Genomic DNA, 22,170 nt, shown 5'->3' on the forward strand with positions numbered 1-22,170 from the left:
ATCTGGGGCTTCTCAACCGCTTTCTCCGTGGAATTCATCATCAAGGCAGAATCGTTTAATGTCACTTCGGTAGGTTGTTGACATTCCTGCTGGGTTTGTCGCTGCGTTCTTCGAACATGGCTTTGTACAAGTGCTTCGCTAGGTTTTTTTTTTTTTCACTTGGGTCGAATATTGCTTGGGAAAGAAAAGCTGGATTCGGTTTGAGCTGTAACTTTATTTCTCTGGGATTGATTATATACCCAAATGGGACTGTCTTGGGATCGTTCGGGCTTGGCTTCATCATCGCAGTCCTTTCTTTTTCCCTTTTTTTCCTCTTTTATCTTTGTTATTTGCTATGCCAACCCGGTGCTCTATCACTTGACGATTTGTGCAGTCGTATTTGAAGAGGATTTGAGTCGTCGTGTACATTCAGACATGGCCTGTCAGCGAATTAGCTTGACATCCTGAGCAGTGATAAAAGCGGCTCAAAAATATCCTGCTAAAGTGTTTCATTAATATAAGCGAGATTTCGTCTTTTCTTGAGAAAAACTTCGGTCGAGAGCACTTCTCCGATGTCTATCTGGTTTCAATCAAGGGGTAGGTGTGCGGGGAATGCTACCTGGGACTGCCATTGTTGCCGGACTTCATTCGAGATAGTAGGGAAGCAAGAGGAGAACTGTTATATGGGCAAATGTGGGATGTTGGATTGGGAAGAGATGTCAGAAAAGTGAGAGGTTCACTGACGACCACAGAGTCCCGACTGCAGTTCCAAGATTAGCGACCCAAACCGCCATATATGTCTTGGCTCCTGATGCTAAGTTCCCTCCTTGAATGAGATACCCCAATCTCATTATCCATAGTTGACAAGCTACCTCCTCTAATAAGAACTTGCATGGTTGATAGCTAGGGGAGCGTTAGTAGAACTGTGGACGCATCCATTCCGTCTTCAGGCGCCTGAACCCAAGGATGTGAAATTGGTTCAGCTTCAAACCCCCGAGTCTTCCCGTAAACCACTTACGACTGTAGGGTTAGCCGGTGAAACAATGCTGAGCTTTCCTAGATGTGGTCGATACCTGTTCCCCAGCAGTTCCATACATAGATGGGGGGCATGCGTTGATATTGTGCTGATTCTTCTGGTCTCGTCTTCTTCCCTAAATGCTCCGCATCCACCACAGGTGGAATCGTACCAGGTTCAAAATGCGAACTTGCTTTGCATATTCGCATTGACACCGTGATCTTCTCAATGGGCACCGGCCAATGGCTCCTTGATTGGAACGACTGGAGACACAGCTGAAAAAAAAAAAAAAAAAGAAGACAGAACAGAGAACACAGTGCATCCGTTTCGTTGCAACTCTCAACGCAGTGTCAATTTTTTGTGGTATCTCTTTAACATTAGTATTTGTATCGTTGTTCGTTTGTCTTCAAGTGTGTAAAGGTATCCCAGAAATCGCATGTTGGGAGAAGCGAATCGCAAAGAATAAAAGCGAAAGCCAAAAACTTGCTCGGCACGCTTGCTTCTATGGCTCATGCCAAAATTACAAATCCCTCCTGACTCGCCCCAGCCCCAGAAAACAACAAAACCCCGCAAAAGATCAGCCCATATATACACCTCCAATCATCTATTCGGCCCCATGAGTACCCAACTAAAAAGCTCATGTCCCCTGCCTCCGATAAAAGATCATGTACGCCGATGCATTCCCACTCTGGTACATCTGCTCTGTCATGTCCCCAGACACTCCGGGCCCAGCCCCGATTTTGACGCGATCGACATTCTCATCATTACACCGGAACCAGTCCGTGGGATCCGGCGACGAGTCATCCTGCACATAGGCATAGTAATGCCCACCGTTGATGCCCGTGCCAACGTGCACTGTCACCGCGTAACAATCGTACTTCATGCGTCCCGCAAAATGCCGATCCTCCGTGGTTGCCATATCCGGATCTGGCTCCGCACAGAAGCGCGTGAGGTCGAGATCGCGGATGGGGAACCGAACTTTGGAGTGAATCTTGCTGTTGCTGCTGAACGGACTGGAGAATCCAGACGATGAATTGGAATGGAAGCGGTTTAGGCAGAATATTAGGCGATCGGGAAGGCGTGCAAACTTGGCTTTGCGTGAGCGCCCAGGCTTCTTGCACGTTTCGCAGATGAGGTCGGGGAAGTGTTCGGAGGTTTGATGGTTGACGAGCAGGCTTTCGAGGTCTGTTTGGCTGCCCATGCCAGAAAGATTCAAGATCCAGATGTCGCAGGGCTGGAAGAGCCGGATTTCCTGACGGCAACCAGGGTTGTGACATGTGGAGATGAAGGCCTCAAGACCGCGGAACCACTTGTCGACAATTGACGCACTGGCACGCGAATAGAGGTTCCAGTAATCCATGGCGTTTTGGATGATGCTGCCGTCTTTAGGCGTGTAAGACTTCTCACCCTTCGGGGGTGGCCGGTCACGCCTTACATTCGTCTCATCGTGTATGTTGTCCATGACGAACGAGTAGAACTCCTGTGCATCCTGCTGATAACACCCGCCAAACACTTCGGGCTCTGGTTTATGCTTGCCATCTGGCCCTTTGCCGTGAATCTCCCGAATGTATTCCTGGACATTGTTAGCGGTATTTGCCCTCCGACGGGAGAAGCCAGGGGACATCGAACCATGAATGTTCTAGTTTCCAAGGCTTTCATATCTCCTTGATGGAGCCACTTGAATATCATGGACAACGACTTGATGAGAAGCTGGGGGTTCTCCATCCGTTCTCCAGGTTTCCTAGGAACCGGGCCCCATTCACCCATCATAACCTCGTGCGAAAACCCGGGTGTGCTGAACATGGCCTGCAGTGAGCTGTTTGCGAAACAGTACACGCCTGGATTCTTGAGGCCGGGCCGTAGCCTGCGCAGGCCCTCGCGGCCGAGCGGAGGTGACTTGACGGCCGGTCTCGTCGCCGAGTATAAACTCTCACCGGCATCTCCGAGCTCACTATGTGTTCTGCGCGGAAATGCTGGTGGTGGCCGCGTTGGCGGTAATGGTATAGAACCCACGCTGGTGAAATATGGTGAACGATGATTCATCAAGCTGGGAGACGAGGACGAAGTCATGGACTCCTTGGCTCCCGGAATGGCGGGGAAGTGCCGTAGGAGCTCTTCGGTTGTTCTGATGGGGGAGATGGCACTATCGTCTGCCATGGTGCTCTCCCAACGCTTCGCTTGCTCCGGGTCCTGAATTGATCGTGGAAGGTGCATTCGTCGACTCGGAGTCAATAGGGACGAGGTAGCACTCGAGGGACTCATTGGCTCTGTCTTTGAAGGAGCCGTAGATGACGATTCCAAGGTGTTTGGTCCATACAGCATTGTCCACGCCTTTATGCCCCCGCAAAGGAGCTTGACGATGGCTTTTCGCTGCGAGTAATCGTAGATGTTGAGCGCACGGAAGAATGCCACTACGGCCTGTTCACGCGGGTTCTGAGGTGTGCTGACAATTCTCTCCGAGTCTTGGTCGTAAAACACGATGATATCGTGGTCGTGACGCTTTTCAAAGAGTAATTGCTCGTGAGCCGGTGAAATGCAAATAGCCTCGGCAATATCGCTAGCTGAGATATCCCTTCTTAATAGCACCTCGCGCTCGATGCATATGGTGGCCTCCGACATGATATGGCCAGCATCAAATTCTTCACGACTACGGATGTCAACCAGCAATATACGGAAGCTATCGTCACTCATCTTCATAAGCTGAAACAGTTCCTCTGCCGCGATGGTGTCGCCAGGGGGTATAGACAGCCCTGATTTCTTGGAGACGGGGTTCGGAGGTACGAAAGATTGGCCGAAAGTTGTGCGCTTATCCACAAGAGACGGCCTACTGCTCCTGTTACCATTCAGCGAAGAAGTGGAGGACGTTCTCGTGAAAACAGGACGAGGAGCAGCAGTTGTAGGCATTGCCGATGCTAGGGGAGAAACGGTACCTCGCGGAGGATGATAGATAGCCTCCGGGACTTTGGGCATTTCGGGAAAAGAACTGGCACTGCCTGTGCTACTGGTTGGATGTGGAGGCTCATGTGGAAGTGATTGCGGTTCTGAAGGAACAGAAGGTGGCATGCGGATCGGAGAATCCTGTTTTGGGGACAAGGTTTTGTTTTGTCGGAGATTGCTTAATCTCTCGAGCAACGAAGCTGTCACGGCACTGGCGGATTGAGACCGGTTATGAAGTACCTGGCCTTGGAGATTCGTGGGTTTCGGCTTGATCTGCGGTGGCAATGTATGGACAGACGGTGAGCTGCCTGAAGGGGGAGAGATACTGTTTCCATCTGGGCTCGCTACACCAGTCTCCCCTGGTGTCGGTATCCTCGTCGGTATTGTCGTCGGCGAAGTATATTTTGATGCCTTTGAGTGCCTCACTGTTGGTTGTACTCCTGTCCGGGCGTTGTCTGCCCTAATCTCATCTTGAATTTCGTCAAACTTGCCCAAGAGATTGTTCATTCGCTCCAGAAGAGCTGAATAACGGTCAAGCTGGCTCTTATTCTCACTCCGAAGCCCAGGGAAGGCCTTGTTTTTCGGAATGGCTCGAGTGATAATCTCACGCGCTCGGAGGAAATCCTGGAGAGCATAGTCCAGTCGACCTCCAAAATTTATGCTTGCCAACGCGCTGTTCAGCAGATTATCGGCTTCGTTGAGAGCTTTGTCAATCGGGCCATCTATGAACCTCTGGAGGTTGATGTCGAAGTACAGGACATCGTCGATATGGGCTAGGGGTGGCTTCGAAGGTCTGGAGCCGGCTGATGACCGCCCATCGGTGGTCTTCATGGGCGTTGATGGCGACCCAGCGGGCCGGACCACGGAGGCTGAGCCGGCCATGGCGAAAGGGGCAGGAAGAGCTCAGCGATGCGAACGAAAACTTCTATATTGGAGTCATGACGTGGGCGATATCAGCGCACTTTTCGGGCTGCGCACGTGGGATATCTAGGCAGCTTTCGAGAACTATGGATCAAAACGCGCGCGCGAGTGTGCTGGAGCATGCAGCGTGCCTGTAGAGCGGAAGACGCGAGGGGAGGAAGTAGGTAACCGAAGAGCACACGTCGAGAATCGAGAGATCGCTGGGAGGAGGCAAAGCCGAGTGGTAAGACGAATCCGTTTTGGAAGCAAAATCAGAAGAACGTGAGGACGAGATAAGTTGTATATGGATTTAGAGTAAGAGCACAAAGCGAAGGAGGAGAGGATCGGGGCCACAGGCGCGGTGGTTTCGTGTTGTTTTCTTTGTCTGCTTGCTTCCAGCGAGAGCTCGAGGACTCTTGTTTGTGTGATCTTGGCTGGTATGAGAGCACCTTGGCTTTGGTGTTTCCCGCAGATCTGTCCCAAGCCTCAAAATTACAAATGCTCGTCTACAATGTCACAGCAGTTCACAAGAGGTCCTTGGAAGTCGCAAAGGTGTCGTCTGGCGTCGACCAGTGGTGTCATGTGGGGTGCGGCCCTGGAGATCGGCTCTGTCTTGGCCCGAGGATACGTACCCCAGGCGGGGAGGGGGGTCCGCCAGATGCCAAGACCAAGCGGCGGATGGCCTGGGATTTCAGGCCGGTCACGAACATCTTCGTTCAGAACCTGACATTACAAAATGAGATACGCTTGAGAGAACTATGATGAACAATTCTGACAGCTTACGGCTAATTTTGAGCAAAGAGTTGATGATTATTTGGCTAATGGCACTCCAAAAGCATGGAGCCATCGCGCTCCCGTGCTGCCAAAATGACAAGCTTTGGGAAAAGTTACCGTTATTCCGTAATCGTAATGTGCTCCACATTTGCGTGCCAAGTACAGGGGTGCCTCACAAGCATGCGCAAGGCTCCCCAAGCATAGTGGGGCCAGCTCCAGCCCAGCAGGCGGCCCCTACGTAACCAACCGACAGGCAGCTGCAGCGGACAAACGTCTCTCTCATCATCGCACGCTCTCCCCACACGTCTCGCATCATACCTGCCTGTCTCTTAGACGCTTTCACGGCCGTCGCTCTAGCTGTTGTTACAAATTTGTCAGTCGGCTCGATTTGTCTTGGTTCTCCATTTCAATCGCAGCAAGCGACAGACTCCCCGCGCAATCCATTCAGGTGCATCCACGACCCCAACTGACCCCGCGAGCTCCAACCACCCGGTCTCCGCCCATACCACGGTCGACGGCGATAGACCGGAACCGCAGCCAACAAAGACAACCCCCAAACTCGCGCTCCCAAGATGATGAGCTGGTGGTCATCCGGGGCCAACAGCGCCCTGGAGGAGCAGATCGAGAAGGCCACCAGCAGTAGTCTGTACGTGGCCGCCATGCATCCCCCCCTACTGCCCGGACTACCTAAACACTGACTTGCACCAGGGAGGATATCTCTCTCAACCTCGAGATCTCCGATATCATCCGTTCGAAGACGGTCGCTCCCAAAGATGCTATGCGGGCTCTCAAAAAACGTATCAACCACAAGAACCCGAATATCCAGTTGAGTGCTCTCAATGTACGTTGCTTGGACAATATCTGCCATCGCATTGCACAACGCAACATGTCGCTGACTCACATTCCCCCAGCTTACTGATACTTGTGTGAAAAATGGCGGCGCCCATTTTCTTGTCGAGATTGCCTCCCGCGAGTTTATGGAGAGTCTAGTCTCCCTTCTCAGGGCTGTTGGCCCCGCGGCCGTCAACGCCGAGGTGCGCGCCAAAATACTCGAGTTGATCCAGTCCTGGGCCACCGCCACCGAGGGGCGTTACGAGCTCGGCTATATAGGCGAGGTATACCGCAATCTTCAGCGGGAAGGTTTCCAATTCCCACCCCGCGTCAATGTCAGCAGCAGCATGATAGACAGCAGCGCGGTATGTGTAACCTGGGCCCGGTCTTGTAGTAACGATCTTGCTGACAACCATTGCTTCAGCCCCCTGAATGGGTTGACTCAGACGTCTGCATGCGCTGCCGTACCGCATTCACCTTTACCAACCGGAAGCATCACTGCCGCAATTGTGGAAACTGCTTTGATCAGCAGTGCTCCAGCAAGACGCTCCCGCTCCCTCATCTCGGCATCCTTCAGGCCGTCCGCGTCTGTGATGGCTGCCACATCAAGCTGACAGATAAGTCAACATCCAGGCGTGCTACCCAGGACAAGTCCACGCTGTACTCAAACTTCCCTGGTAACAAACAACGTACCCATATGGAACCCCGCAGCGCCCGCGTGGAGGATACCTTCGATGAAGATCTTAAAAAGGCCCTGGCCATGAGTTTGGAGGAGGTACAGGCGCACAACCGGGGTTACAACCCGAGCGCTGCCAATGGACCGTCATCCCAATCCAAGGTCAATGGGAATGCTCGGCCGAAGTCTATCGAGGAGGAGGAAGATGAAGATCTGAAAGCTGCTATTGCTGCTTCCCTCGCTGATATGGAGGAGCAAAAGAAGAAGCATGCTGCCGCTCTCAAGGAGCAGGCCTCTAACGCCGCAACATCTTCGGCCGCTCATTTCACGCTCCCGAAAAACGACTACGAGCTTACTCCTGTTGAGGCCGAAAACATTAACCTCTTCGCCACGCTTGTTGAACGTCTCCAGACTCAACCACCGGGAACCATCCTCCGCGAACCGCAGATCCAGGAGCTGTATGACAGCATCAGTGCCCTGCGCCCCAAGCTTGCGCGGACGTATGGAGAAACTATGAGCAAACACGGTATGTATGATTCAGCTCATGAACCTCGGGTTTGAATTCTAACTGTACCAGATGCCCTTCTTGATCTCCATGCAAAGTTGTCGACCGTTGTGCGGTACTACGATCGCATGCTAGAGGAACGGCTCTCCAGGGCTTACAGCCAGCACAATATCGGTTACAATCTCCCTCCACTTCGGCAAACAACCGGAGCATATCCATCTTTGCAACCAACTGCTCCGTCTGCGCCAGCTACGGTCCCTTCTGCAGAGAGCTTCTACACTGGCGAGACCTCCAATCAAACGATTGCTCAACAATCTTACGCTCAGTCAACACCTCAGGCACAGTACGCAAACTACGACCGGCGCAGTTCTATGGCTATGGTCAGCCAACCACCTCAAGCATATCCACCACAACAAGTTCCGCAGCCGACAGGCACTTGGGGAGCGCAGCCACCCGGCCAGGCTCCTCCGTATGCACCACAACCGAGCTACTCCTCGTCACAACCGGCAACAGATCCGTCTGCTCCCGCTCTGGCACAGCCGTCTGCTCCGCCAACAGCGCCAGATCAGGTTCCTACCGCCGACCCCGCCGCATCTTTTTACTTCAACCCCTCTGCTCCCCCACAACAACAGCCATCACAGCCTCAGCCGCAACCGCAGCAGCCCCCTCCTTCCTCTGTACCCGACGCAACCGTGTCACCGTATCCGAACCTCGCACAATCCATTCAGGCGCTTCAGGGTTCGGTCCCTCAGACACCGGCGTCGGCTCCCGTGCAGCTGTCACAGCCAGCACAAGCTCCGCAGCAGCAACAGCAGACCCCGCAGCAACAACAGCAGCCTTTGCAACCCCAAAAGCCACCACAAACCCTGCAGCAACAATCTCAACAGCAGCCACAGCAGCCGTACTGGCAGTATCCTGCTGCACAGCAGATGCCGCTACCGCCCGTGTGGCAACCGTCGCAACAGCAGCAGCAGTCTAGTAGTGTAACTCCTGACGCATTCCCTTCAGCACCGCAGCATGCCCCGGCACCGAAACAGCCTGTCGTAGAAGAGGCTTTAATTGAGCTTTAGTTTGACAGGTCATTCGTCGTATGGACCGGGAGGAGTTGTGTTGTGGGTAGGAGATGCAGTAGTATGGGCATTGGGAGAACTAATGTAAGAAGAAGAAGGAGGTTATTGAAGATGAAATGGCGGCCGAGGGCTTTGCATGCATAGTTTTGTTGTATGTTTGGTCTCTGTTTGTTTGCTGGGAAGGGGATATACCCAACAACATGGCTCTTGTTCCTATTTCTTATCCTTTTTTGACGTGCCATTATCTCGATTTCGGTCTTCCATAATCCTGGTTAGCATTCCCAACCCCTTATCTTGGCCTTGAAACGGAGATTGTGCTTATCCTATATCGCATCAATGCATTGGGCACGGAAGGTGAGGAAGTCCTTATGCACAATCGGTCGCCGTGACGTACGCCGGGCGGCTCGTGCTTATGGAGCTGATCGTCCCATCAGCGTGGTCGGACTCTTCGGTGCCGAGGTGGGTCCTAAGACGCGGCCACAGCTGCGGTTACAGCGGGCCGGCCGAGTGTTTGGCTGTCCGTTGAGGTTGTTTAAACGGACGGAGAGCGCACGAGGCTGGGCTGAGGGGGCTTGAAGTTTGAGTGGGGCCTTATTGGGCTGAGATGACTGAGGGGTAAGGACGAGGCTTTCGGGTATGGATAACAGCATTGTTGATGACTCACTGGATCCTTGAAAGGTTGTGCAACGAGTTAGAACTTATACCGAGTTTAGTTTAGATCAAGGTATGCATTGGCTGTGTAAACGGCCCCCATATGTTCGTTCAGTAAAACTCTTTTCAAGAAGACACCGTCTCCTACCTGCCTTGCGCTGATGGCTGACTTTTTTCCATGAAACTGGAGGCAAACTCCTCTCTTGAGCTCCCAAGCCCTCCTGTTTTAGGCCTGTAAACAAAGAAACCGCCATGACGATCTACATCTACCTCGTCCGCCACGCCCAGGGGCAGCATAACGTCGCCGCTGACCACACCTTGCGTGACCCCGACCTTACAGCTCTTGGCATCGAACAGAGTACCCAGCTTGCGATATCATTCCCCTACCATGACCGCATCACACACCTAATTTCATCCCCCATGCGCCGTACTTTGAGGACCTGCTTTTATGGCTTCAAAAACCGGGGGAAGGGTGACGATAACGGGACGAGAAAACCAATTCTCGCGTTGCCCGAGCTCCAGGAGCTCTCCACTATGCCCTGTGATGTCGGCAGTTCCGTGGCGAAGTTAGACGCCGAGTTCAACACGTCCGAAGAAAAGGTCGTCGACCTCTCTGAGCTACCGGATGGCTGGCAGCTGTTCAAGCTAGATAGTAACAGCCTCTTTGCGCCGAATATGGATCGGCTGGAGAAGCGCGCATGGCAGGCACGCCGCCGGCTGCGTGAAATCGGACAGAAGTATGAGCGTGATCATCCCGGGCAGGATGCACACATCGTGGTTGTGTCCCATGGGGCGTTCATACACTTCCTGACGGGAGACTGGGAGGGGATGACTAAGGAAGGGCAGGCGGGCACGGATTGGAGGAATGCCGAGTGGAGGGTTTTTGAGTTTGTAGAAGGGGATGAAGATGAAGTCAGGCTGAGGGAGACCGAGGAGAGCTGGAGACGGAGGAAGGGGGATACTCCGAGGCTTACGGAGACGCAACAAAGGGAGCTGAAAACGAACGTTGAGAAGGTGCTTGAAGAGGACAAGAAGGAATGGAAGAAAGTTACGGTATGTTTCCAGGAGTAATATTTGTTAAGAGCAAGAACCTTTCTGTTAGGATAAACTGTCTGCAGTGATCATCGAGTTAAGGACAATAATAAAAAGACCAAGACATGGAACGATGCGGCTCAATCTGCTCAGTTCTCCTACGGTGCCCTCCTCAGCTGGAGAAAGACAACCCTCAGGCTCGGGCTCTTGCGGAAGTTTTGGCAGAACAAACCTAAGACAATGGCAACTAAACATCGCCGCCAGCCAATTAAGAACATCCGACTGGATCAAGTTGAGTTCGTACGCCGTTGCAGTTCCGACGGTTTGGTCGACGAGAGCGCGGTAAGAGTGTTTGGTGTTGCATCCGTCTTGGCGCGATACTCCAGACACAGGAGGGGTCATTTGCTGTGCTTCATTGGCTGTTGTTGAATTGCTGAGAATAAGCTTGAACAACGGATAAACTCCAGCAACAGAACAGCAGGCCAGCGTTACATTCTCGAAACCACAACGCGCTGTGCCACATGTGTTTAACCGTCTTGCTCTTAATGTCGTTATTGATATAGGCGCAAACTGTCAATGATTCCCATTGATGTGCCAACCCGTGCTATGAAGCTTAAAAGCTGTCTTCGGCTTCACGGAAGAAATCTCCGTCGTCATCCTCCGAGTCAAATTCCCAATGGAGGTTGGTCAGCGGTCGATGTTTCAGGGCCGATGGACACGCAAAAGCCAATGGACGCGATGGAACGATGGATGAATATTGGCGGGATGGAAGAGCAATGTAAGACCAGGACCCTGTCGGGAAGGCCCGTTCTGCCAAGATGTCCCACAGAAAAATCCGAAGTTGTCAGCGAATCTGACCAAGAAGCGAGCCTTTATCTGTTCAACGGCGCCAAGTAAGACCCACCCCCGCGTGGCCGTCATTTGATTGGCCAATTAGAGTGGTAAGAAGATCTCCACTTTCACGTCTTCCGCGCACCTTCCGCTTGCGCTGGTAGCACGAGGAACAGGGTGGGTCCCTGCGTGCCCCTGCGTGCCAGCCCGTGCTTACCCTGCCAGTCGAGCCGGTCGGGTTGACTTCCTGGATGGGCCCATGCCCCCTTTCCTCCACTCTTTTCGTCTCAGGCGGCCGCCCATTCATCTTGTCGAACCCTATTGAATCCAACGCTCCCTTCGTTCCTCTGCCAAACATCAAACATACAAGATCAGCGATACGGTCCAGTCGTTCATTGTCGCCGCCAGACGCTGCCAATTCACCAAACCCAATTGTCGCTCCTTATCAATATCATTGGCTTGCCCACCACCACTTGGGCCCATTTAGCATCGCCTATTGCTTATTGCTGTCGAAAGCATTACCGAACAATAGCAATAACCCACCATCCGCAAACTAAGAGCATTCGTCACATAGTTGCCGTTTCGGTTGCTCTGATACCAGGAACCGTGTCCTGCTAGCCGATCAAACTTCGCTGCTGCGAACAGTGCCAGCCCGGATCAGTCAGCCCTACGACCGCCGTCTCTTTTCGCTCACAGCTCTCTGGAGACGCGCGAAGTCAACTTGTTCTTCGCCATCGAAGTTCAGAGCTCCATCTGTTTGGTTCGGGTTGCGCGCCTGCGTGATCCGACAATGTCTTGCTAGTAGAGCTGGTGAAGTGTTGAGGCCATTGCTGGCCCTTGGACTGATTTAATTCAATATCCACCATCCGACGACGATTGGTTCACTTTGTCCCTCATTCGACTCTAGCCGGGCTACTGATAACGGTCGGGTTCTTCGCAGGCGAAGACCGACTTGTTCACGTCAGGAACTTCTGGTCCCTTCGTTTCTTGAGATACCCAGCAACACACTTGATCGTGTTGCTACATTTTCGCACTCGTTTTTACATCTCAAACAACTATCATCTTTTAGTTCGTCTCGCGCCCGGTTTGCGCTACCTTCGCCATGGGTTTCCTCAGCCACCGTCGGCGCAATGTCGAGGTCTTGCCCGAACAGAAGTGGGATTTCATTGTGAGCAGCGAACAGAAATGATGATGGTATAACGTGTAATCCGCTAATACAATGTACAGAGCCTCAATGACTTCAAGCACACTTCGATGGGTCAACCCTTCGCCTATGCCTTCCTCTGGTTCAGTTTGATCCTGTCAGTTGTTGTCTACGCCGTCGATATCTTTACCGCCTACCAGTTGCTGGCCCTCAACAAGTTCACATCACAGATCGAGCCGGATGAGATACCCTTTGATATCGCAAAGTGGATTTTCAGCATCTGTATCATTCTCTCGGTTGTGAACCTTGCCTATGAGTATTGGCGTGCCATTACCATCATGCGACGTGGTAGTGTGGCCGAGTGCTTCCTCGACAGCCTGGCAGCTCGCCTCGAGTCCATGCGGCTAGGAAGTGGGCAGGGTTGGAAGCGCTTCCTCGTCTTCGCGGAGCTGACCAGAAGTAAGAAAGGCATCGAGTACATTGCACTCTTTACTTTCTTCAGCTTCCAATGTAGGTTATCCGCTCCCTTGGGGATGGCATTCGGCACTGACTCTAGTCTCAGCCTGGATCCGCGTGCTCTTCTGCGCCGGCCCGCGTCAGGTTATCAATGGATTTACCATCTATTCGTTTTACAACAAGAAGCTTCAGATCGACTCCTCCAGTTTCGAGGCGGGCCTTTCGAGTTTCTTTGATAAGATCAGGGCTCTTGCGACCCAGGAACCTCGGCAAGCCGTTACTTTGTGTGGCATGCTTTTTACTCTGATCGTGTGGCTCTTCTCCTTCTTATCGCTGCTCCTGGCCGCCTTCTTTTTTGTCTTCTTCCTATGGCACTTTATCCCCCGCGAAGATGGCGGCTTGACTGGGTTCTGTGAGAGGAAGGTCAACAAGCGTCTCAAGCAAATCGTCGCCAAGAAGATCAACACTGCAATGGCCGAAGAAGAGCGCAAACGCCGCAAGGAAGCTCTTAAGGCAGCAAAGAAGAAGGGCGAGGACAGGCCAGTTACCATGAAGCCTTCATTGCCTGTGCTTAAGGACGATGATCTTCCCTCGATGCCATCCATTTCGCGAACTGAGACTTTCGCTTCATTCTCCGAGAAGGCGTCTCGTCCGACGACCCCTGGCAACTTTGAGATGAGCCCGATCACTCAAAGACCACCGATGCCATCGCGAACCGCGACGACCGCAACTGCTGGGTCTTCTTCGACTTACTCTTCTCAGGCGCCACTCCTCAGCAATGCTGCTGAGATGGGCACAAGCCGTCCGCCAGGCCGCACCGAATCCCCTGCTCCGTCGATGCCATCTGTTGCTGCCAGCAGATACCCTCCGTCTCGGGTTCCAACCAATGCATCCAACTATCCGCCGTCTCGTGCTGCAACTCCTGCATCTAACGGACAGTCCCGGTCCAACCCCCAACCCCAACGGATGATGTCGAATGCCTCGTCCATGGTTCCACGATATACGGAAAGTCCTGCGCCATACTCCAATGAACCGATACCGTCTCGTCCGCCACCTGCTTTGTCATCTGCTGGTCCTTTAGGTCAGTATAGGGGGCCAGTGGGGCCGAATCCGAGATGGGGACCAAACAACTCTGGTAGGCGACCAGCCATGGATCAGTACCAAGGCTCGAACCAGCCCGGACGCAGACCAACAATGGATCAGTATCAAGGACCAGTCCAAGACGGCAGCAGGCCAACAATGGATCAATATCGGGGCCCTAGCCAATACGGGAGGAGGCCGACAATGGACCAGTTCCAGAACCACGACCCGTATGGCCAGAGACCAACGATGGATGAATACCAGAATTCCACTTGGGATGAAGGCAGGCCGACTATGGATGGCTATGGATTCTTAGACCCACCAATGTCTCCTCTTGGTGACAGGCAGCCAACCCTGCCAAATTTGGAGGGTGGGCCTTTCAGCCAGACGTCACACAACCAATGGCCCAGCGCAGTTGACAGGGAGCCCAAGCTGCCGAATCTCGAGGAACTTTCACGGCCAGGAACAGCATGGGACCAAGAACTTACTTCTCAGAGCAGTAGACCTACCTTTGATAACTATTCCAACGCGCGCGCTAGTCCCGCACCGTCACGATTCATGCCTCAGGATAACAACAAGTCGCCTTTTGAGACTTCTGATGATAGTCGGGCTAGTCCGGCGTCATCAAACCTCAATGCCCAAGCCCAAGGTAATGACCGCACAGCTTCTGATGATTACACCACCGGCCGGTCCAGTCCGGCACCATCAACCTTCAATCCCCAAGATAATAGTCGATCTCCTTTAAACACCAACACTAATGGACGGGCCAGTCCCGCCCCCTCATATTTCAACCCCCAAGCGCAAAGTCTTGATAGCAGCAGGCGACCTTTTGATGCCTCAGGCGGCCGTGCCAGCCCCGTGCCGTCGATGTCAAGTTCACGCTACACGCGCGATGGTCTTCGTTCGCTGCCTTCGAGGCGTGGCTCCGACGAAGATCGCTTCCGGCCGATGCTGCGAAGTAACACAGCTCTTCCATCTCCTAGCTCGGAACCCCGGTTTGCGCCACCAGCCAGATCCTTGACGGCGCCGGTGTCGCCAACCTCAACACAGCAGTCTCAACTGTTGCACCATCGGCAACAGTCGAGTGACAGTGGCAGTTCGCTGATGGGCGCGGTGCTCGCGGCTGCAGACGGGGCTTTGCGCAAAGAATCGTCATCGAATTCTGGCCAGAATCAAACTCAGAACCAAAACCAAAATCCACATGCAATGACAGCGAGCAACAGCAACATTGACAATATCCCCAGCAGTAGCAGGGGGGGCTCGCGGGCGGGAGGGGCGGGCAGTGGGACTTGGGATGGGAATGACAGGAACGGGAATGGAAATGGGTGGGACCAGGACTTGGAGAGGGGCCCTCGCTACTACTAGCCCGGGGTTAAATGGAGATATTGATGGGGATTATGACCTCGAGCTGGAATTGCTGGGCATGTATCATGATCATGAGGTGGATGGGTTGGGGCTAGAAGTGAGGCCCTGGGATGGGGTTATATGATTTAATTCCCTTCTGCCTATTGTGAAGATCTTTCGATCTCGGTGGGCTTTATTTTGGGCTTTGAACAGATATTTTATTTTCTTCAAAGAGTACATACTTTTCAAGGTGATGAGAATTGAATGTTCTTTTCTGGTGGTCTTCACTCCTGTTGCCAATTGTTTACATCTCTCCTTTTTTTTCGCCTGTGAGTGACCCCTTGCTACCCTCTAGAGCAACAAGTGGGGAAGTGTGCAACGTGTGCCAAGACTTGCGCAATCTGCCTTCAGAGCCTTGCAGCTAGAGGCTGTGGCAAATGTTGAGAGGCTCTGCTCTAAGGCATGACCACCTCATACCTTACATTGGCTTCAAAGACAGTAAGTAATGCTTTAAGTGATTTAACAAGTATGAGCGAAAATCAATTATGTCTAATGTTTTGCAATTTATCCGCAACACAAGTAGCTTTTAAATGATCAATGTCTTAATCAAGAGACAAGGTGTGAAGTGGAGCGAGATGGCTGCTCAAAGCTCCACCAAGCATGTCAAAGGCTGGCGGCGACTTCGGAAGATGAATTCCCCCTCTTTAAGTTTTGTCAACTGCAGAAGTGCATCGCTAAACATGAAGCGCTTGCATACACGTGGTACTCGTGAATCGTGACTTGCAAGACATGAATCAGTTTCGAAAATCACTTGGAAACGCAATTGGATAGTTGAAGTTGCCAGTTCAGGGGTTTGCCAGTTGCCACACATTTTCAAGGTCTTACAATGGAGCCTAAAACAAAACCTCCACTAGGCTCAATTGCTGTAGAACAGCTTGTGTCAAGCCAGTGAGACACACCAGCACAGCTTTGAGGCTGCTGAGATTGAAGCCAACTTGCCAAGTCGTTGCCGACAAACATGGACTCTCGCTTTTAGTTGGCTGGAGTCAATCCCATTCTGTTGCTCAATTGCGTGAGCTAATAGAGCGGACTTCTGCCAATTAGTGCTGGGAACGGTAAAAGCAGTTATGCAATGCCGGTAACGGACCGGACCGAATTGCTCTTAGTTTCCAGCACAGGAAACCTGCCGTTGTGGACTTGTGATTTAAAAGGCCACATGAGTGGATTACGGGTCTAGGCTCCAGCTGGAGTCACAGCAGATGAGAGAAAAATGCACCTTTCACAGACCTCCAGCCAGCAGGCAACGACACGAGAAACGAGGGCATGCAGTGTGGGTGGGTGGTTGGTAGGAGATTTTGGGCACGGGACCCCCGCACACGTCCACTGCGGTCTGTAACCCAGGCGTCAGTGGCTTGCCTCCACTGCAGCGGGCGCCGAATAAGAAGCAGCGGGCCCCTCCTCCCACACCCCAGGCTCATCCACTTTTCACTTCATTCTTTTGCCTTCCTGTGCTGTCATCCCCCAGAGTGCTTGCACAAAAGAATTCTTCTGCACCTCTCTCTCTGCCGCTCGCTCAATTGCATTGCACTGGCAGTGCCGTCGTTGTCGCCATCATCTTGCTGTGACTTACTGCTGCTGCCACTGCTACTTGTCAGCTTTCTCGTGCCCCTCACTGGACCAGTGGCGGTTAGTCAGGGCCGACCTGCAGGGGGACAGGGACCCCGCATCACATATCACATCGCGCGCATCGAAGCACCACATTTCCTCGGTGTTTTTAGCTCGTGATCGGCCTCGACCTTTCTCCATCTCGCATCACATCCCCTGAAGCACCTCTCGTTCTCACGACACTACAATCATCCAACAAGCCTTTCAAGCTAAACGTCAGGCTACCGCCGATATTCTAACAGAACAAAGCATAATGGCTTCTGAGAGCTCCGACATGGCCACACAAACTCGCACGGGTCTCATCACACCCGTCAGCGGCATCCAGACCCCTCAGACCCCTTCCGAGCCACCTGCGATGATGGACTCGTACACCTTCCCTATCCATAAGCTCAAGCGTCGTCAGTCCCAGCCCGGCAAGACTCCTCTCGTACTCGTTGCTTGTGGCTCTTTTTCTCGTGAGTCTGGCCTCATCTTGTGTTTTATGGACACAATTAGGATATTAACCTTCTCCCCTAGCCATCACCTTCCTGCACCTGCGCATGTTTGAGATGGCGTCAGACTTTGTTCGCTTCAACACCGATTTTGAGGTCTGTGCTGGCTACCTCTCCCCTGTCAGCGACGCCTACAAAAAGGCGGGTCTGGCGCCTGGACATCACCGCGTCAACATGTGCAGCCGTGCTGTTGAGCCATCGCCCTGGCTGATGGTTGATCCCTATGAGACGCTCAATCGTAACGAGCGTGGCGAGCCCGAGTACGTGCCTACTGCCAAGGTGTTGCGCCATTTTGACCACGAGATCAACACCGTCCTAGGCGGTATCGAGGGTACCGATGGTGTGAGGAGGAAGGCCCGCATTGCGCTGCTCGCGGGCGCGGATCTTATTATGTCAATGAGTGCGTTCTCCCCTTTCCATATACATAGTCACAATTTGCTAACTTTTTTTTTTTTTTTCAGGCGAACCCGGCCTGTGGTCCCCGACCGATCTAGATGTGATCCTCAGCCAGTATGGAGCCTTCATCATCGAGCGCTCGGGTACCGACATCGAAGAGGCGCTCGCGTCGCTGCGTCAGTATGAGAACAATATCTGGGTCATAAGCCAGGTCATCCAGAACGACATTAGCTCGACCAAAGTGCGCCTATTCCTGCGGAAGGACCTCAGCGTACGCTACCTTATTCCCGACCCCGTCGTCGACTACATCGAGGAGCACGGCCTCTACCAGGAACCTAAGGCGTCCTCTGCCAAGGCCTCTCCTTCAAGGGAGTTGGAGAAGGAGTTCAAGGGCAAGGGGAAGGCCTCGCTTCCACCGGATGATGCTGCCCCTAGCCCGGAGGAGAACAAGCCTACTGTTGGTTAAGCGAGCTGTGCTCCTCTTCGGCGTGTCTCGAGACCAGCAAACTAATCTTCACTCATGCATTTTATTATTGGCTGGGTTGGGCAAGAACCGCATATATACACATGGACAATCAGCATCATCACAATAGATTTGGCATGCCCTTGGGGCAAAGAGGCAACAACGGAAGAAATGGCAGGAATATATATATCCTTGTGGCCCTCGTGTATTGAACGGCTTCTCTTTACTTTGTCCATAGGGTTTGGCGGCATATGGGTTTGGGCGTTAGAGCGGATTGGTTCTGGATGATTTCGCTTTGCTTGAGCTTTTTGGTCTATCACATGGGTAGGCGGTTGGGAGTTATCTGTTGGGTTAGATGTCTGCTGGACAAGCTTGTGGTTTGTATAAAAAGACTCTGGGTAGGAATTTCCACCTTCCTTTGTGCTCATTTAATGGAGACATGATATCTTGCGAAGTGTGATCTTTCTGCTTATGACTAAGAGTGAGCTTCAGGAGCTGTCACTGGATATGGCTTCCTTACGTGCATGTGGTGGCTTTGATGCAGCTTCCGAAAGGTGACACAGAGCAGATACCCGAGCCTTGTCAGGCAGACAAGCTGTGATGAGCGTGAAACAAACACTTGCTGTAGTATCTTCCTTTTTCCGACACTGGGTGCGTTCTATACTCCGAGTCCCGGAGTTACACAAACTTCCAGACCCAATGCGGCTCCAGGGCGCACACAAGCACTAGACATTATTCATTAGCCAGAATGACTGGCATGTGTGGCTCCCAGGGTGTTCAACAGCTCTCCGCCTCAAGTTTATGGTGGCTTCCTGACATAGACAAAGCGACGGATGAAATACAGTTTCTGCTTGGGGATCGTGAATTTTACCTGTTCGGGAGTCTAGCCCACTACCAAGTTACACATGTGAAACACACAACTTGTTGCATCTCACGGTCAGACTCGACGATCCACATCAACTGCGATCGATACCATCGGCACAACTCACCTTCCATATAGTTCTCGAACGCTGCTTTCGTGAACAATCCCACTTCCTTCAGGTTCTCTTCAGGCCATGTCCCATGCGGAATTGTTAAATCCTTCATTGTGATATCCATAAACCCAGCCTGCACCATCCATTACTTGCAAGTTATCTTCAATGACCGTGAATGTCCTTCATATCATCTCCCCACCCATGTGCCGGATCTTCTCCCACTGCCCTCATGCACTACTCTCTGGCATGTCCTTTCTCTGTATCTCGTCACTCGAACGATGTCTCCTGGCTTTTGACCTACACGCCTGGTCTACAGCATTGGTATGCCTCGCAGAAGAAGTAGCCCCAATTGAGGATGTTGCGCGCCAGTGTGTGCACGTGGATGAAGTCGAACGCATCGAGCATGTCAGACAGCCGCGCTCAGTCGTCGTTAGCGTCCTCAATCTCAAAGGCTATGTCGGACGGCGCCCAGGTCGGCTGGATCGGGGTTATTTCTGTGCCTATCACCGAGGCACCGAGGTAGATGTCGTCGAGGTCGCTGGAAGGGATGGGGTATTAGAGGGAATTCGCTGGGTGGAGGGCACGGGATTGTTTGGTGATAAGGGGCTGGAAAGATATAACCTACATGGTCTAGACGCCTGTGCATGTGCCGATGTCGAGGACTTGCCTGCGCTGTTACCTACTGGAGCGAGAGCTTTCCATCCGGATCTAGAGTTATCGCGTGGTGGCCATTGTGATTGCTGGGGTCAGAGAAACCACCATCACAAAAGCCCTTGTGAATACTTTATGGGCAAACGACATAGAACAGCCACCTACATTAAGTCCATGTTGTAGATATGCTTCGCGTCATTGGACTCCCATAATTCAGCTTGCCCAACATGGCTGTGGCATGTCCGGCTGTGTACCATCCAGCAAGGCGGTATCACTAACGTATGATCCACATGCCAAGTCGTCGAGACTGTCATGGCTATCGGTGAATTTCAGTTATTCGTCATCAACAAAATAGTGTTGTGTCAGTTTACTGGTTCTTTGCCTCTGTAAATTGTCAATACCAGGCGAGGAGGTTGTTGTGCTCCGAAGCACTCTAATCTATGTCTTGAGACTCCAGTTGGGCGGTCATATATCAAGCCTTGAATGTCACTTTCGGATGGAAATAATCATTTATGCCCTCAAAAATCCGTCATAAATCACTCTAAGCGAAGGGATTCTAAAGAGCAACGATCTGGAGGAATTTTTTGGGGATATTTCGCTTCTGGGTATATATATATACCTCCCCAGGGTGGGGGCCCTGACCCCTTCACGACCTCTGCTTGCCACTCAGCCAAAAAGATGCGCAGCACGCAGCGTGTCTGCAGACGCTTGTCACAAAGACAGAACCTATCAAGAAAGCTACATATATCGGTCATGTCCTAAACCTTTAACTTTGCTAGTTGGCACATTTGCCATCATATGTGGAGTAGATCTCATTGCCTACTGGCCTACACTTGGGAAGTTCAGCTTCATTTAGAATGTAGGAAGATATACGGATCCGTACAGTTTGAAAGTAATGAAGGTCTTGTCATTGTATAGTCTTCTATTAAGCCAATCTCAAAGCCTATGAGCGGTAGCATAGTCGTGCTTATGATAATGAGGCAGTAATGCAGCATATGGTAAGGATTACGGCGTGGTCAAAAGTTTGGCATTATTATTTCTCTATATTCTTTGTTACTCTTACTTGAGTCATGCAAGAAAAAACCATGAATGCTGAGGAATGAAAACAAAGACATTGGATAAGAGCTGGACCAGAAAACTTGTTGAGCAGTCTATCAGTCTTCTTGCATTACTCTGTAGTAACCGGCATCCGGATACCATCTCGGCAAACTTTCATCTCTACACACCCAGCTTCAGCTCACAGTTAAGGCTGTTGATAAAGATTGCCTTTTAACTACCTAAAAACCATTGTGAATTCAACATACTTCCAAGTCAAATGTGACATCTGATCATTGATCTTGTTGTCGAAGACAATAATGGCTATTCTGGCTTCCTGCTAATAGCAACTCGTTGGATGAATAGAGCTTTAAGGTTAAGATTGTAAATCTCACGGCGAAAATGACCGATATATAGTTGGATTCCTTCAGGTTTTCACCTGAGTACCGAGTGCCACACATGAAGAATGTAGCCTTTTGATAAAGGGTTAGTACATAGAGGTCCTTGCATATCATATCCAATGGTGTATCATAATTCAAATGGAAAGGTGGTCGGAGCGAAGGGGAAAAAAAAGAAAACTACAAATGCGATGGAGGGATCGTATTGTGACTGCACCGAAAGTCATCATGAAAACTTACCATCTATATTGTTTTTGAACCCTGCTTTTGTGAAGAGACCCACTTCCTTCTGACGAGGGTCTTTCGGCCAGGTGCCATAAGGGCAAGGAATATCTTTAACCTGGACGTCGACAAACCCGGCCGCCTTCATATATTTCTCTTGTAAATTGTCATCGACTAAAGCGAAAGCTTCGCCCTGTCTTCTCTCCGCTGGCGTGCCACACTTTATGTCACTATCCAACGGCACTGTCTTCTGGATTTCGCCAACCATGGTCTGCCACCGAAACTGACCTTCATAGCTCGCCAGCCAGCCGCAAAGCTTCGGGCAATGGAAGGCTTCCCGAAAGAGCTTGGCTCAATCGAGAATATTACCGGCCAACAGACGAATGTGTACATATTCGGATGTGTTATTATCCCGCGCCCACTCTAAGTTTGCGTCTTCAATCTCAAACCGGACGTTTGGAGAAACTCATGTTGGTTGGATTGGAGTAATGTCTGTGCCGATAACTTCAGCGTTGGGAAACATATCGCCAGCATCACTGGCAACAAGTTATTAGCCTAACATTGAGCGAAGTAGAATCACATCTGTACTGTGGGATCTATTGCTACCTGCACGGACATATTCTCCTCGGTGTTTTTTCCAAGGGAAGAGA

General features: G+C 51.7%; 5 protein-coding genes across 5 annotated transcripts; 4 read left to right on the forward strand and 1 right to left on the reverse strand.

Annotated features, from left to right (window-relative positions):
• Positions 1–1,631: 1,631 nt before the first annotated feature.
• CTHT_0044290 (ubiquitin carboxyl-terminal hydrolase-like protein) lies at positions 1,632–4,813 on the reverse strand (the record flags this gene model as incomplete). Its single annotated transcript, XM_006694758.1, has 3 exons — positions 1,632–2,567; positions 2,624–4,072; positions 4,172–4,813. The coding sequence occupies 3 exons, from the start codon at positions 4,811–4,813 to the stop codon at positions 1,632–1,634; spliced, it is 3,027 nt and encodes a 1,008-aa protein (XP_006694821.1).
• Positions 4,814–6,177: 1,364 nt separating this feature from the next.
• Positions 6,178–8,687, forward strand: CTHT_0044300 (uncharacterized protein; the record flags this gene model as incomplete). Its single annotated transcript, XM_006694759.1, has 5 exons — positions 6,178–6,251; positions 6,314–6,446; positions 6,517–6,801; positions 6,861–7,638; positions 7,690–8,687. 5 exons carry the CDS (start codon positions 6,178–6,180, stop codon positions 8,685–8,687), a joined length of 2,268 nt encoding a protein of 755 aa, XP_006694822.1.
• A 903-nt stretch (positions 8,688–9,590) lies between these two features.
• On the forward strand, positions 9,591–10,409 carry CTHT_0044310 (phosphoglycerate mutase family-like protein; the record flags this gene model as incomplete). The annotated part of the gene is made up of 1 exon (XM_006694760.1): positions 9,591–10,409. The coding sequence occupies one exon, from the start codon at positions 9,591–9,593 to the stop codon at positions 10,407–10,409; it is 819 nt and encodes a 272-aa protein (XP_006694823.1).
• A 1,894-nt stretch (positions 10,410–12,303) lies between these two features.
• CTHT_0044320 (uncharacterized protein) lies at positions 12,304–15,246 on the forward strand (the record flags this gene model as incomplete). Its single annotated transcript, XM_006694761.1, has 3 exons — positions 12,304–12,369; positions 12,429–12,855; positions 12,908–15,246. The coding sequence occupies 3 exons, from the start codon at positions 12,304–12,306 to the stop codon at positions 15,244–15,246; spliced, it is 2,832 nt and encodes a 943-aa protein (XP_006694824.1).
• Positions 15,247–17,143: 1,897 nt separating this feature from the next.
• Positions 17,144–18,243, forward strand: CTHT_0044330 (nicotinamide-nucleotide adenylyltransferase-like protein; the record flags this gene model as incomplete). The annotated part of the gene is made up of 3 exons (XM_006694762.1): positions 17,144–17,345; positions 17,407–17,781; positions 17,843–18,243. 3 exons carry the CDS (start codon positions 17,144–17,146, stop codon positions 18,241–18,243), a joined length of 978 nt encoding a protein of 325 aa, XP_006694825.1.
• Between the last annotated feature and the right edge of the window lie 3,927 nt (positions 18,244–22,170).

The sequence above is a fragment of the Thermochaetoides thermophila genome (genome assembly GCF_000221225.1).
Source record: "Thermochaetoides thermophila DSM 1495 unplaced genomic scaffold scf7180000011818, whole genome shotgun sequence".
Taxonomy (NCBI): domain Eukaryota; kingdom Fungi; phylum Ascomycota; class Sordariomycetes; order Sordariales; family Chaetomiaceae; genus Thermochaetoides; species Thermochaetoides thermophila.